At 39.7% G+C, this 15,238-nt stretch overlaps 1 protein-coding gene across 1 annotated transcript; it reads right to left on the bottom strand.

The window, feature by feature from the left end:
• Nucleotides 1–521: 521 nt before the first annotated feature.
• LOC142159832 (uncharacterized) lies at nucleotides 522–12,303 on the bottom strand. The gene is made up of 5 exons (XM_075214614.1): nucleotides 12,239–12,303; nucleotides 8,946–9,038; nucleotides 6,099–6,257; nucleotides 5,879–6,002; nucleotides 522–2,619 (listed from the first exon to the last, which is right to left on the bottom strand). The coding sequence occupies exons 2-5, from the start codon at nucleotides 9,021–9,023 to the stop codon at nucleotides 1,091–1,093; spliced, it is 1,890 nt and encodes a 629-aa protein (XP_075070715.1). The 5' UTR covers nucleotides 9,024–9,038; nucleotides 12,239–12,303; the 3' UTR covers nucleotides 522–1,090.
• Nucleotides 12,304–15,238: the final 2,935 nt, after the last annotated feature.

Below are 15,238 nucleotides of genomic sequence, written 5' to 3'. Positions count from 1 at the left end.
CCTGGAAAGCACGCATGTAGACCAGAAGTTCGGTACCGGAAGTGGGTCCTATTGTCCAACACGTTTCGTCACCTAGGTGACTTTCTCAATGCTCGTGTGAGAGCGCTTCCGATGGGCTGACTTGTTTAAATACTGCACGCTTACTGGTGATTGGTTCTAGCACGATGTGCTCATTGAGTAGTCTTAGCCGGGATTATATCAAACCATTTATACTGATTTATTGTAACTTGTTAGTCTGGATATAATCGGTAGTTGATTCATACCATTGTGATGAAATGTCCATGCTTTATATAGGTTGCACATGGGTACAGTAGTGAATGGGAAATATGAGATATAATCGAAAATTATATAGAAATACAAATACAAGTGGAAATACAAATAAAATAAGATAAAATAAAAATAAATATTAATTTTATTATCTTGAAACCAATACCTGGTTGGCATATGTTGGAGGTATCGTTGAACATAAGGATTTGTTAGTTTGAGGCATAAGGAAATGGCTAATGCACGGGGATATATCATATGAATCTCATACATGGATGGAATTGTAATCACTAGCTGATTCTAATGTGGAGCTGGCTTGCAAAGAGTCATACAGAACGTATTGTGCACCACTAAGAGGTGGCAAGATTGAGGATAAGGATAGTGTTGTCAGAACTATTGTGATGTGATGCATATCTCACTTACTGGGCAGGGAGATTAACTCTGCGGACCACGCACCATGCAGGACTTGATATTAGCCAGTAATGACACACTGGATACTAGTCAAGCCCACCCGGTATTTCTCTGTTACGCCAAGAGACCGATTCCTGGGCCCAAATTTTAAATAAAAGTTGGTAGTCAACTAGAATTGATTTGTGCTAGACATTATGGCCCAAACTAGTGCATCAGCAACTATACCCAATTACTGCAAACTCCACCTCTTTTCTATGAAAACGTACCACACTTATGCTGGTCAGCAACAGCCCACTTTATTTGCACCTTAGAACTACAACTTCTACTCAACCCCATAGTTTTGAGGGTCACTGATCTTCTGCATGTCTCTGGCCATTTATATGATAACCAGCTGAAAGCTGAAATTTTTTTTTTACTACATTAATGAAACACCATCATGTTTTTCTGCTGAGTGAAGCCTCAAATGGATATCCAGACTCGTCTTTTGTTCAAAACACTTTCCACACTCAGAACAAGAAAACGATTTTCCTCGCGAGTGGGTCAACTGATGTCGAACACGATTTGAATTTGTGGTAAAGCGTTTTCCGCATTGAGAACACGCAAAGGATTTTTCTCCGGTGTGGATTATTTGGTGGGTTGCGAGTTGGGCGTACTGGGTAAAGCATTTTCCGCATTCCAAGCAGGAATAGGGTTTTTCACCGGTGTGAATTCGCTGATGAATATTGAGCTGCGATTTTCGGGTAAAACCTTTCCCACAATAGGAGCAGGAATATGGTTTCTCCCCCGTGTGCGTCCTTAGATGTATAACGAGATTGGAATTACTGGTAAAGAATTTGTCACATTCGGAGCATGCAAACGGCTTCTCTCCTCTATGAATTTTTTGATGTACGACAAGTTGTGTCCTCCGAGTAAAACACTTCCCACATTCAGAGCAGGAATATGGCTTCTCTCCTGTGTGAATTCTCTGGTGTATTTTGAGCTGTGCTTTCCGTTTAAAACATTTTCCACAATCCAAACAGGTTGACTTGTTTCCTTCATGAATTCTATTCTGCATATTGAGATTCATATAATTTGTTTGATGATCTACGGAGTCCCATACGTTATTCAAATTATTTGCAAATTCAGTACACGTTAAAGACGAGTTTGTGTTTTTCACGAATGTATTAGTGGTACCTATAATGTGTTTCTCAAAATGAGGTGTATATTGTGTCTGCACATGTTCTGTGTGAGAATACAGTTTTACCCCCCCGCATGAGGCTGATACCTTTTTAACAGTACTAGATAAATGTTGTGCATGATCTATTGGTGTATAAAAGTTAGGGGACATGACTATTCCTTCTTTACACAAGACTGATTTCTCCATAATATGAGGAGATTTATATTCTGTCTGTGTATGACCTGTGGGTGTATAAATGACTGTATCGGTTACATTTCCTTCTTCAAAGTAGACCGATTCATCTTGGCTATAAATAGATGTATCTTGTGTATGACCCATGGGTGTATAAATGTCAGTGTCTGTGAGGTTTCCTCCATCACATGAGGCTGATTCCTCCTTAATATGAGTAGATGTATATTGTGTATGATCTGTGGGTGTATAAATGTCAGTGTCTGTGAGGTTTCCTCCTTCACAGGAGGCTGATTCCTCCTTAATATGAGATGTATATTGTGTATGATCTGTGGGTGTATAAATGTCAGTGTCTGTGAGGTTTCCTCCATCACATGAGACTGATTCCTCCTTAATATGAGTAGATGGATTTTGTGTCTTTCCTTCATGACAGGAGATTGAGTCCCTAGGTGTATTTTTTACAGAAATGGTCGTATCTATGCTGTATGGTTCTGGGAATGCTGATTGTGTTTTGCAATTAATGCCATCTTCAGTTACACAATCTTGTGATGACACTTCGGTTTGAAACCCTCCATTTGTGTTGCTGGACTCCGATATATCTGTTGGAAAGAAAGGTAGGATTAAACTTGAACCACTGTTACCTGACTTTAAGTAGACTGGGGTTGTTTAATCTATGACCTTATAAAGCAACTTAACTAGTTTGTACCTACGATCATTAGGAAATTGCAAATTTGTACATCTTCATGTGACTTAGCATATATAACCAACATACACATACAGAAAAATGCATGTACATGAAATGGCTGATCTCTTATATTTTACCTTTTTACTTACTATTATATATAATAATCTTCTGGAGCTCTGCCCTTTACCCTTTGAGGCTGGTTAATTGACCTATGCTCACCAAAATCCATGGCTGACAAAGGTGCCCTCTACCTACCCAGGTATTCTTCACCTATCCTGTATGCCCACTCAAACCTGTGTCCTCCACTTTACTGTACATTTTGTTTTGTATTATCCTTTATTTCATTGCTTTGGTCTCTTGGACATAACAAATTAAGTCCTATGTGGTTGCTTCAATGCCGTTACTGTTGCTGTTCTATCGGATTTGTGTCCTCCACTCCATCATGAAATTACTATTGGACCTGAAACCTCCATGCCTTTAAACGCAATCTATCATGAAGATCTCTTAGTCCTGTACCTTACTCCTTTGTCAACTTCCACTATGTCCTGTGTCCTACAATCAACTGTGGAAGTATTCTTGGATCTGTGTCCTCCACTTCTTTGATAAAGACCTTTTCACATGTGCTGCAGATCCATTCAGTTATTCAGGATTAAATTAATATGGATACAAGGCAATTTTCAAATTTGACAATGGTTTCTCATTGTTCAAAAGGGAGATATTTTTCAATTTTGAGCACATTATACAGCAGATATTCTTCATATGTTCCGAAATTTCAAAGAATCTGACCTAAATCCAGCTGTATCAATGTGCATTTAGAACTAAAATAACTATCAAATAAAAATAGTCAATTGTGGGTGTTGTACAACATCACCATCTCTCAGTCAAGAAGGTGATGCAAACCACATTAACTAACTACTTAAATGTTTCTGTGCTGGTGAACCACTGAACTACCTAAACACAACTGGAAGATGGTGTTTTATTGAGCTGCAGAGGTATTTCTGAATACCACCACCTAAAAATTCATTGCAATGTTCTCCTCTGAAAGCTCATCAATCTAATGGTCAATGCGGATGACACAACATATACTATCATTATGTATAAATTCTGTCAATACAAAATCAAGTAGATCCATCTTTTTTATGTACTAACAACAGAAGTCACTTTACAAGATATCTAAAAACTATGAAATTAAACATAATTAATGAATTAGACACAGGCATGTTTTGAAAACTCCTTACATACATTAAACAATAAAATCTTCAGTGAACCAGACTTATCTCAATTTCTTTCGATACAAATAATGATTTTTTTTTTCAAACCAGCGAAGAAAAGTTAGATTTGAAGAAGTCCATTGAAATAAGGTTCAAGATTTAGAGGTCGAGTAAAGAGCTGAAACGTCTCTTTTCTTAGTGTACTTCTACCTTTCATCATCATCAGCTATTTATATAGCGCCACTAATTCTGTAGCGCAGTACAGAGAACGCACTCACATCAGTCCCTGCCCCTGTGGAGCTTAGTCTTAATTCCCTAATACACACAGACAGAGAGATTAAAGTCAATTTGATGGCAGCCAATTATCCTACCAGTATGTTTTTGGAGTGTTGGAGGAAACCGAAGCACCCGGAGGAAACCCACGCAAATACGGGGAGAACATACAAACTCCACACAGATAAGGCCATGGTCGGGAATTGAACTCATGACCCCAGTGCTGAGAGGCAGAAGTGCTAAACACTGAGCCACCGTGCTACCTTTACTTTCAATTTAAAGCTTTCGTGTGATGTTTCCACCCTGTGCATTTTCTGGGTCATCCATCAACCAGCAAAGCTAGGCACAGATTGATTTAACGGGGGTCAAAGAAAAACATTTTTACTGACTTTTGTAGAAAGAAAAAAAACAATTAAGAAACCGCTAAAAAAAAAAGTACTCTAACTTCCGATCCACACACATGCTGTCACACATCGGAGCCGGTGATCCAGACGCAGAACCCTGCACCACAATCCTACCCTGTACAACAAGAGCTACTTAGCATAGCATCCAGAGGTAGGCGATGGCTGAAATTTCAAAAGACCTTATAAAGAGGAGGTGCATGCATTCAGCTTTGTGTCTATAAGAAATTCCTCCAGGGGTTAGAATTCAAGCACCTGAGCAGAGGAACCAAGCCGAGTCTGAGCATTGGGCCTCCACTGCAAATACTTAAAAAATAAATAAACAAAGGAGACCTGTGGAAGAGTTAGCATTCTCATATATATATATAGGCACCTTAATACCGTCTATACAATTGGGGAGAAGCCAACCTCTCTATACCAGTGAATTCATGTCATGTTCGTCCTATATTTGTCAGTGATTAATTTTGTTTCTGGAATTATAAGCGGCAAGTACCCCAGTATTGATCCAGTGTATAACAAAGGAACACTGATTAGAAATTTATTGGAACATACCCAAGGATGTGTTATCCTGGATAGCATAGAACCTGCTATATACCTTCAACCCCATTTAATACAAGAGAATAGATGAAGTGCACCCAGTTATTTTAATCATTTTTTTTTTGTTTTTGCACTTGCACTATACTATTTTAATATTTCGCAGCTCAGTTTTTTTTAAGAATTAATATGAATAAAAGTTATGTTTTAAATGGACGTTCTGTGACATCTATAACCAATATTTAAAGGGACATCCAGTGCACCTTGCTAATAAACTCCTGTTTTCTTTATGTGCAATGCTATATTGGTGTTTAGGGTTGCACCCCAGATACTAGTTAAGAAAGAGGACTATAATCCTAAATATTTATATTAACTGGGTTATTGATCTCCCACAGTTGGTGTGATAGAACCAGCTTCTCTGCCGTGCCCAGCTAACACTTAGGCCCTGTCTTCACTATATCGAGTTCAGGTGGGTCAACAGCAGAACTTTGTAAGGGCTGGAGATCGTCTTAACGAGTCCAGGATATCACACAGCGAGCTCAGGCGTAACACATCTGCTCACATCCACAACCAGCCAGTTTATACTATTCTAAGTATTTAATGGTATTTCTACAGTCTTCAGATCAATTTACATATTTCAGTTTCCTTGTCAGACAGTACTTTGATAACGTCCATAGATCTCTATAAGTCTACTAATACACTGCAAAAAAATAGGAGCTTATAGGTTCTTTTTAACAATTTATACACATCTTACCCAGCAGCCTGAGAGGCTGGTGATTCTCCACCATTTTGTTGTTTTGCGGATCCTTGAGTGGTTCCTTGGAATCCAGTTTCTCCACAGATAAAGAGACTACAATATCATCCTGCCCTTTAGAAACCTGACAAACAGAGCAATCACAGTTATTATCAGGACTCTATGTTTGGTTTAATCAGAATATTTAATTGTCTAATGGCCCGTTCCCAGCAGTGCTCACCTCTCCGTTCAGTGGGTGGAGGATCTTGGCTAGTTCTAAAATCTGTTGGTCGCGATTTCTCTCCACGACGTGGCTTTGGTCACCGGAGGGTCTTTCTGACGTGTGTGCGTTGCTGGTGTGTGTGATGAGTTCCCCCGACTGCTTCACAACTTTACAATCCTATGGATTGAGGGAGAAACGAATGACTACAACTGTGCAAATAAAGAGAATGTAGACCTTTATTAGCAGATATTAAATATTGCACTAAACCATCGGTCTTTATGGCTCATTCGGGTCCATATTTTCCTGCCCTATAAGTTCTACCTACCTTTGCTCAGTGGCTGCCCACATCTCCTTCAAACAACCTCTACAGGTTCCATTTTCCTTGCCCCTGTGTGCACCACCTTTCCCCTGTAGGTTGCATCTCTTCCTTCTTCTGTAGGTTCCATATTTCCCCTGCCTCTGTTGGTTCCCTCTACCTCTCAATCTACCCCTAAGTCTTCGGCATCCATTTTCCTCTGTCTCTGTAAACTCTATCTATCCAGTCATCTGGGGGTCCCATCTTCCCCTGCCTTGTGGGTTAAATTTATCACTACCAGGTGCAATTTTTACTCTGTTGATTAAATTTACCCTCATCATTGTGGGTACCATGCCTCTACGGATTCCATGTATCCCTACCGTGCTAGGAGCCGCTTCTCTTTGGATGTAGGCCAGACACCATTCTTTCCTCACAGAATTAGTCATGGTCATGTTAGTCCTTCACTGTGGATGAAGCCCAGATACTATTCCTTCTTCACAGAATTAGTCATGGTCATGTCAGTCCCTCACTGTGGATGAAGCACAGACACCATTCCTTCTTCACAGAAATAGTCATGGTCATGTTAGTCCTTCACTGTGGATGAAGCCCAGATACTATTCCTTCCTCACAGAAGTAGTCATGGTCATGTTAGTCCCTCACTGTAGATGAAGCCCATATACCATTCCTTCCTCACAGAATTAGCCATGGTCATGTTAGTCCTTCACTGTGGATGGAGCCCAGATACCATTACTTCCTCACAGAATTAGCCATGGTCATGTTAGTCCTTCACTGTGGATGGAGCCCAGATACCATTTCTTCCTCACAGAATTAGCCATGGTCATGTTAGTCCTTCACTGTGGATGGAGCCCAGATACCATTACTTCCTCACAGAATTAGCCATGGTCATGTTAGTCCTTCACTGTGGATGGAGCCCAGATACCATTCCTTCCTCACAGAATTAGTCATGGTCATGTTAGTCCGTAAATACCATTCCTTCCCAGGGACAGGCTGGGCTGCGGCACAAGGGGGCGTCTGCCCCCACCCAGCCAGTAAACTGCAGATTTGGTCTTGATAAAGCGTGTCGGCGGACGCCACGTTTGCTTATTCACTAGATTTACCTTAATCTTGTTAATTGATCCTCAATGCTGGCTGCTATACCGATTATCTAGGGGGATAATATATGAATATGGACAACTGAATGAATGTGTTATGGCAGCGTGTGTGTTTCTAGTAAGAGGATTAGCTTGAGACAATAACCCTTTAGTGAATACCCAACAATGAGATAACTGCAGTTTACTGGTAAGTTAGATCAATTCGAATCCGTTACTTTGAAAAGACAAATCAACCTCTGAACAACAGAGATATGAATTGAGGGAATTAATGAATCCTTCAAAACAGAATAAGCCAGTTACATATAGGACTGCAGTGTCTAGCATAGGGGACTATGTGTGGGAATCACTGCTAATTGAGGCATAGACTCCAGCGTATGTGCTTTTCTAAGTTACACCAACAGCTTGAATTAACTATCTGTCCCAGGTAATTAACCTCATAGTGGACAATTATCTAATGAGTTAACTGCAGGGTTTTTTTAGTGAAGTGAGACATATAAATCACATGGCTTAAAAGTGAATTATGAACTTCTGGGCACTAAAGGGAATTGAAGGCGTACTAATACCTTATAGATAGATCAGTAAGCTAATCACAAGGCTATAAGTCCCAATAAAAGGGACAATGTAGATTAATTATTGTCCACTGAGACATTGGGATCCCAGTATTTTAATAATATATGGAATTTTTGCACTAACGATAATACATCAAATTAAGTACTGCATTAATTATAGCAATACCAAGTCTTTTTGGAATGCCTTGAATTAAGTGGAGGTTAAGATATTCCTTCCATTTACATCTATTTAGAAAAGTCAATGGGTATGAACTCATAAAAGAAACACACCAACAAATGACTTAAAAATACTTTATTGCATTATAATAGCAACTATACTTGCATTCATTTGTACTCAGAATGTTGTAATGGCAATAAAACTATTTGATTGTGAAATAAAGTTTGAATAATATATAGTATATATCTAAGTGAGTAGTGAAGTGGCTGGGCAGAGATATGCTGCCATTTTAACAGTTAATATTTTATTCATTTATAGCAATTTCATGTTTACCTATTTTAATATTTCGCTAGTTTAGGAAATAAATGGGGAATAAAATTGTCGACAATTCTCCTTTTTATTGTATATCAATAAGGCTTTAAATCATATTTTATATTAATTGAGATAACAAACATAAGCCATTGAGTGCCCTTTATACACATTTCTTGTCTTCCTTTGTTTATTGTGAATTACTAATTTGCGTAGGTGCACCCCCCCTAGTATGGTTAAATAAGTATATATAACATTATACTAATCAGAAGAATTAGAAGGGATAATTTGTTTTCTCCAGTGCGGTGTGAAAATTCTTTGACGTTACTGTGTCATTCCCAGAATCCCTCAGTTCTCCAGACATGTCAATTTTATTATTAGAGATAAGAGTGATGTCACTGTGACATTCCCAGAATCCCTCACCTCTCCAGTCAGCAGGTAGATGATCTCCAGGGTGAGATTTAATATCCTCTCAGTCATCTCGTTCCTGTCCTTGTCCATCTTCAGTGCGATGATCTGCAGAGACAGAAAGACGGTACTGTGAAGTTTACATAAAACCATTCCCTACAATAATTATACATTATTATGACAGCCAAATTTCCTTGTATATATCTCCCATACTGACAGTTGGTGGAAGCCCCCACCGTTATCTGCATTAGATTCCTGGTCTGGTGCCTCAAGAGGAAAGGGTTATCATGCACAGCAGACAGAACCTGTCTCAGGTATACATGCCACTAGGATGGTGGCTGTGGTGTATGCGCCAGCTGATTGGACAGGAGAAAAGGCCAGTCCAATCACCTTGCCATATAAGTACATACTAAGAGGAGTGCTGAATGCACATAATGGTGTGGCATCCCAAGCCAAGGTCTGCGCTGGCTCGAGGGTAGAGCAGGCGCTGGCTCAAGGGTAGAGCAGGCGCTGGCTTAACAGTAGGGATTCTTCAGAAGTGGACCTCCCCTTTAAGGGTTCTAGTTTGGTCACGAGCGGTTCATTCTGATGTATAAGTTTTGACTTCACTGATGTCTTTACAAGAGTCTTCTACAGCAGTCAGATCTTGCTTGGGGATATCTCTGCCTTAATTCACTCAATGGGCCTGCTGGAGCCTCAAACAAACTACACCCAGCGGAGGGAATTCCTGTCATCACATAATTTTCCCTGGTCTCAGTACAAACAGTAAAATAAAAATAAAGACAATATTATATGACACTCTAAGCTCATTACGCGGACCTGTCAGGTTTAAGACGAACCACCGAGCAGAAGGTGTAATGCAGCGTACCGATATGATGGCCACCAGTAGCTGTGGCCCATTTGTCCATGAGAAATGGCAGCAGTCAATAGACAGTAAAGTAATAATATTTAGTTAGTTGACATTTGTTCTTTTCTTATTAAGCCTGTACCAGCGGGTTTTTTTTGCAAACATTTGGAGACAGATCCTCTTGAATTCAACGCACCTACTCTGTAATCTCTACAGACCAAGGAGGAGGTGAGAGGGATGGTTAAACACATACCAGAAACTCGGATAATAGACTTCACCCAGGTCAGTATGGAGCTTGGCTGATAGAGAACTGCTTGTGTAACTTATAATAACTGGTCTCTTCTCAGTAGACTTTAGCTGGTCCAGGAGTTATAGATGATACAGATCTGGATCACCTGAGTTCCTGAGGAGACCCACATGAGGTAGAGTCAGAAGACATGTCACACGTACGCCCAAGGTCAATCCCTACATGAAGGACAAGGGTCCTTAGTAAAGATATGCTGGATTTCAGAAAGATTTAGGTAATGGGTTTTCTGAGCTAGGCGATATCTAAACAGGAATGTTCTCCATTCAGTATATGGTAACAGAGATTCTATCCAGAAATACACCACAGTCCTTTATCCTAGCATCTAAGTGTTAAATTGGTTATGATCTGTGAAGGGAAACAGGACTTAATTATATATTAATCAGTTTATTACATGGGTATTTGTGGACATATAAATGTTCTTTCCTGTATTAGATGCACCTGGATGGCACAATATGGATCCCATTTAAATCATACCAAGACTTCCTTGTACCTCCTGAGCACCTGTAATAATCCAGTGCTATTCTCTGGGTGAAGGGAGCGGGGTAGAGCCTATGTGACCCCTTGCAAATCTCATTTCAACATCCTGTCCTCCGTTTGAGTGCCTCACCCTCAAAAACATGTTAAACTCCACATTTGCTATGTATTGGTCCCACTAAAACACGTTTCTTCACATATAAAACAGCATTTACACTGCAGGGGCACATACTTTGCTAAGTACCCCCTGGTACCTATCTGTGACAGGATTGTGTATGAGAGCAGGGATTAGTCTTCTTAGAGATTACATTGCCCACTGTATATGCAGGTGTGGCTCTATCTGAGGTAAGGCCGGGTACACACTACACTATCAGGTCAATCACACGACAAATGATTGTTAGGTCCGATATCGCATTAGTGTGTACAAAGCCACGATCACGGTGGCTCAGTGGTTCAGTGGTAGCACTTTTGCCTTACAACACTGGGGTCATGAGATCAATTCCCGACCATGGCCTTATCTGTGTGGAGTTTGTATGTTCTCCCCGTGTTTGCGTGGGTTTCCTCCGGGTGCTCCGGTTTCCTCCCACACTCTAAAAACATACTAGTAGATTAATTGGCTGCTAACAAATTGACCCTAGTCTCTCTCTGTCTGTAGTAAGGAATTTAGACTGTAAGCCCCAATGGGGAAGGGACTGATGTGAGTTCTCTGTACAGCGCTGCGGAATTAGTGGCGCTATATAAATAAATAGTGATGATGATGTTCATCACGTTTTTTCGTTCAAAAGTACATCGTATTGTTTCATTTGATTTTACAACTGGACTAAAAATCTCTATAAACGATGGAACAGTGTCGGGAAAATTCTGCAGTGTGTACGCACTCAGGACCGGCAGTGTCCATAGAACTCTATAGAGTGTGCAGAGTCACCATCTTTTCAGCTGATGGTTATGTGAGATGGAGAGCACAGATCATCATCATCATTTATTTATATAGCGCCAACATATTCCGTAGTGCTTTACAATTGGGGACAAGCATAATAAACTAATAAACAAACTGGGTAAAACAGACAAAGAGGTGAGAAGGCCCTGCTCACAAGCTTACAATCTATGGGGATCTCAAGGTAAATCAAGTAAAATCGTGTGTGTGTATGTACCCATGAACCTACATGCTGATTGGGACTTTCAGTCATTGGTAAAATCATTAATGATATCGCATCGGGAGAAGTTTTCTATAGTGTGTACCCAGCCTAAGTAACCTACAGGAAGAGAGGGATGGAGCAGTAAAGTGGAAGTTTCAGTGTCTCGCCCTGCACTGATTACTGATGAACAAGGGTTTATATTTTCCCTGAATGCTAAATGAAGCAACATAAAGACACAGGAAGTGACATAAAGATAACAAGACATTACAGCCAGGTAAGCTGCACTGCTCTGTGTACCCCTTGGAAATCATATGTTTATTTTTACACCAATGTAACTCACAGTCCTGTACAGCACAGGAGAGTGGGCTCTGATCACAAGAGCTTACAGTCTATCTTAGCTATGATATCTGTGCCAGGGAGTGAGGCCATGATCATACCTCATGAGAGCACAAGTCATGTGACACCCCCATCACCTAACTAGGAATAACTATATAACTGTGACCTGACCAGTTATATCCATGTGAGCTAATAAACAAGCACTTACCAGCTGCTTATAGCGGCTTCCCAGGCAAAATATCCCAAGGAAATAGTTGCTCCCTTGCAGGCGACATATTTTAAAAACACTTCCGGGTTGTGCGTTCCACCAGACTTCCTGCTAGTGCTCCATGCGTTCCAGCGCACTTCCGGGATCTGCGTTTCATCGTGTTGATATGCGTTCCACCTGGCTTCCGGGTTGTGAGTTCCCTGGAGACTGCCCATATCATCAACGCTTGTTGTTGCTGTGGAACTACAAGTCCCACCATTACCTGCTAGTAAGGACCTGTAGTTCCCAATCTCTCTGGTATAGTGTAAGATGTGTCTTCCATACACCATGGGGACCTCTGTTTACCATGGTGCCCCTGTCACAAGGTGATGTCCCCCACAGCAACCAGAGTCTGACATTGTACAGCACAACTTGCTGAATGAACACACATGTCAGACTGGTTGCTGTGGGTTACAGCACTGATCTCTGTACAGTGACTGATAGAGTTTCTCAGAAACAAAGGTGATGCTTAAATGCATGTATAATATCACATATATAATATCACATATATAATACAGTACACATGTATAATATCACATATATAATACACATGTATAATACAGTACACATGTATAATATCACATATATAATACACATGTATAATACAGTACACATGTATAATATCACATATATAATACAGTACACATGTATAATATCACATATATAATACACATGTATAATACAGTACACATGTATAATATCACATATATAATACACATGTATAATACAGTACACATGTATGATATCACATATAAAATACACATGTATAATACAGTACACATGTATGATATCACATATACAATACACATGTATAATACAGTACACATGTATGATATCACATATACAATACACATGTATAATACAGTACACATGTATGATATCACATATACAATACACATGTATAATACAGTACACATGTATGATATCACATATACAATACACATGTATAATACAGTACACATGTATAATATCACATATACAATACACATGTATAATACAGTACACATGTATAATATCACATATACAATACACATGTATAATACAGTACACATGTATAATATCACATGTATAATGTATAATACCTGTATAATACACAAGTGTAATATCATAGAGAGAGTTTTGTTACTGATCGTACTGAGTGATGTACAATGCAGGGAATAGGGAAACATAGGGATAATCACTGATCATACTGAATGATGTACAATGCAGGGAATAGGGAAACATAGGAATAATCACTGATCATACTGAGTGATGTACAATGCAGGGAATAGGGAAACATAGGGATAATCACTGATCATACTGAATGATGTACAATGTAGGGAATAGGGAAACATAGGGATAATCACTGATCATACTGAGTGATGTACAATGCAGGGAATAGGGAAACATAGGGATAATCACTGATCATACTGAGTGATCTACAATGCATGGGAATAGGGAAACATAGGGATAATCACTGATCATACTGAGTGATGTACAATGCAGGGAATGGGAAACAGGGATAATCACTGATCATACTGAGTGATGTACAATGCAGGGAATAGGGAAACATAGGGATAATCACTGATCATACTGAGTGATGTACAATGTAGGGAATAGGGAAACATAGGGATAATCACTGATCATACTGAGTGATGTACAATGCAGGGAATAGGGAAACATAGGGATAATCACTGATCATACTGAGTGATGTACAATGCAGGGAATAGGGAAACATAGGGATAATCACTGATCATACTGAGTGATGTACAATGCAGGGAATAGGGAAACATAGGGATAATCACTGATCATACTGAGTGATGTACAATGCAGGGAATAGGGAAACATGGGGATAATCACTGATCATACTTTGTGATGTACAATGCAGGGAATAGGGAAACATAGGGATAATCACTGATCATACTGAGTGATGTACAATGCAGGGAATAGGGAAACATAGGGATAATCACTGATCATACTGAATGATGTACAATGCAGGGAATAGGGAAACATAGGGATAATCACTGATCACACTGAGTGATGTACAATGCAGGGAATAGGGAAACATAGGGATAATCACTGATCATACTGAGTGATGTACAATGCAGGAAATAGGGAAACATAGGGATAATCACTGATCACACTGAGTGATGTACAATGCAGGGAATAGGGAAACATAGGGATAATCACTGATCATACTGAGAGATGTACAATGCAGGGAATAGGGAAACATAGGGATAATCACTGATCATACTGAGTGATGTACAATGCAGGGAACAGGGAAACATAGGGATAATCACTGATCATACTGAGTGATGTACAATGCAGGGAATAGGGAAACATAGGGATAATCACTGATCATACTGAGTGATGTACAATGCAGGGAATAGGGAAACATAGGGATAATCACTGATCATACTGAGAGATGTACAATGCAGGGAATAGGGAAACATAGGGATAATCACTGATCATACTGAGTGATGTACAATGCAGGGAACAGGGAAACATAGGGATAATCACTGATCATACTGAGTGATGTACAATGCAGGGAATAGGGAAACATAGGGATAATCACTGATCATACTGAGTGATGTACAATGCAGGGAATAGGGAAACATAGGGATAATCACTGATCATACTGAATGATGTACAATGCAGGGAATAGGGAAACATAGGGATAATCACTGATCATACTGAGTGATGTACAATGTAGGGAATAGGGAAACACAGGGATAATCACTGATCATACTGAGTGATGTACAATGTAGGGAATAGGGAAACATAGGAATAATCACTGATCATACTGAGTGATGATCACTGCAGGGAATAGGGAAACATAGGGATAATCACTGATTATACTGAGTGATGATCACTGCAGGGAATAGGGAAACATCTTAACTTACTAGAGACAGAGACGATTATGTAAATGTTAGAATTAGAACCTATAACAAATCAGGAAACATCTCTAGGAGTAGAAATAAG

Source organism: Mixophyes fleayi, chromosome 6 (genome assembly GCF_038048845.1).
Source record: "Mixophyes fleayi isolate aMixFle1 chromosome 6, aMixFle1.hap1, whole genome shotgun sequence".
NCBI lineage: Eukaryota > Metazoa > Chordata > Amphibia > Anura > Limnodynastidae > Mixophyes > Mixophyes fleayi.
Note: the sequence above shows the minus strand (reverse complement) of the source record. Positions and strands in the feature narration are given on the sequence as shown.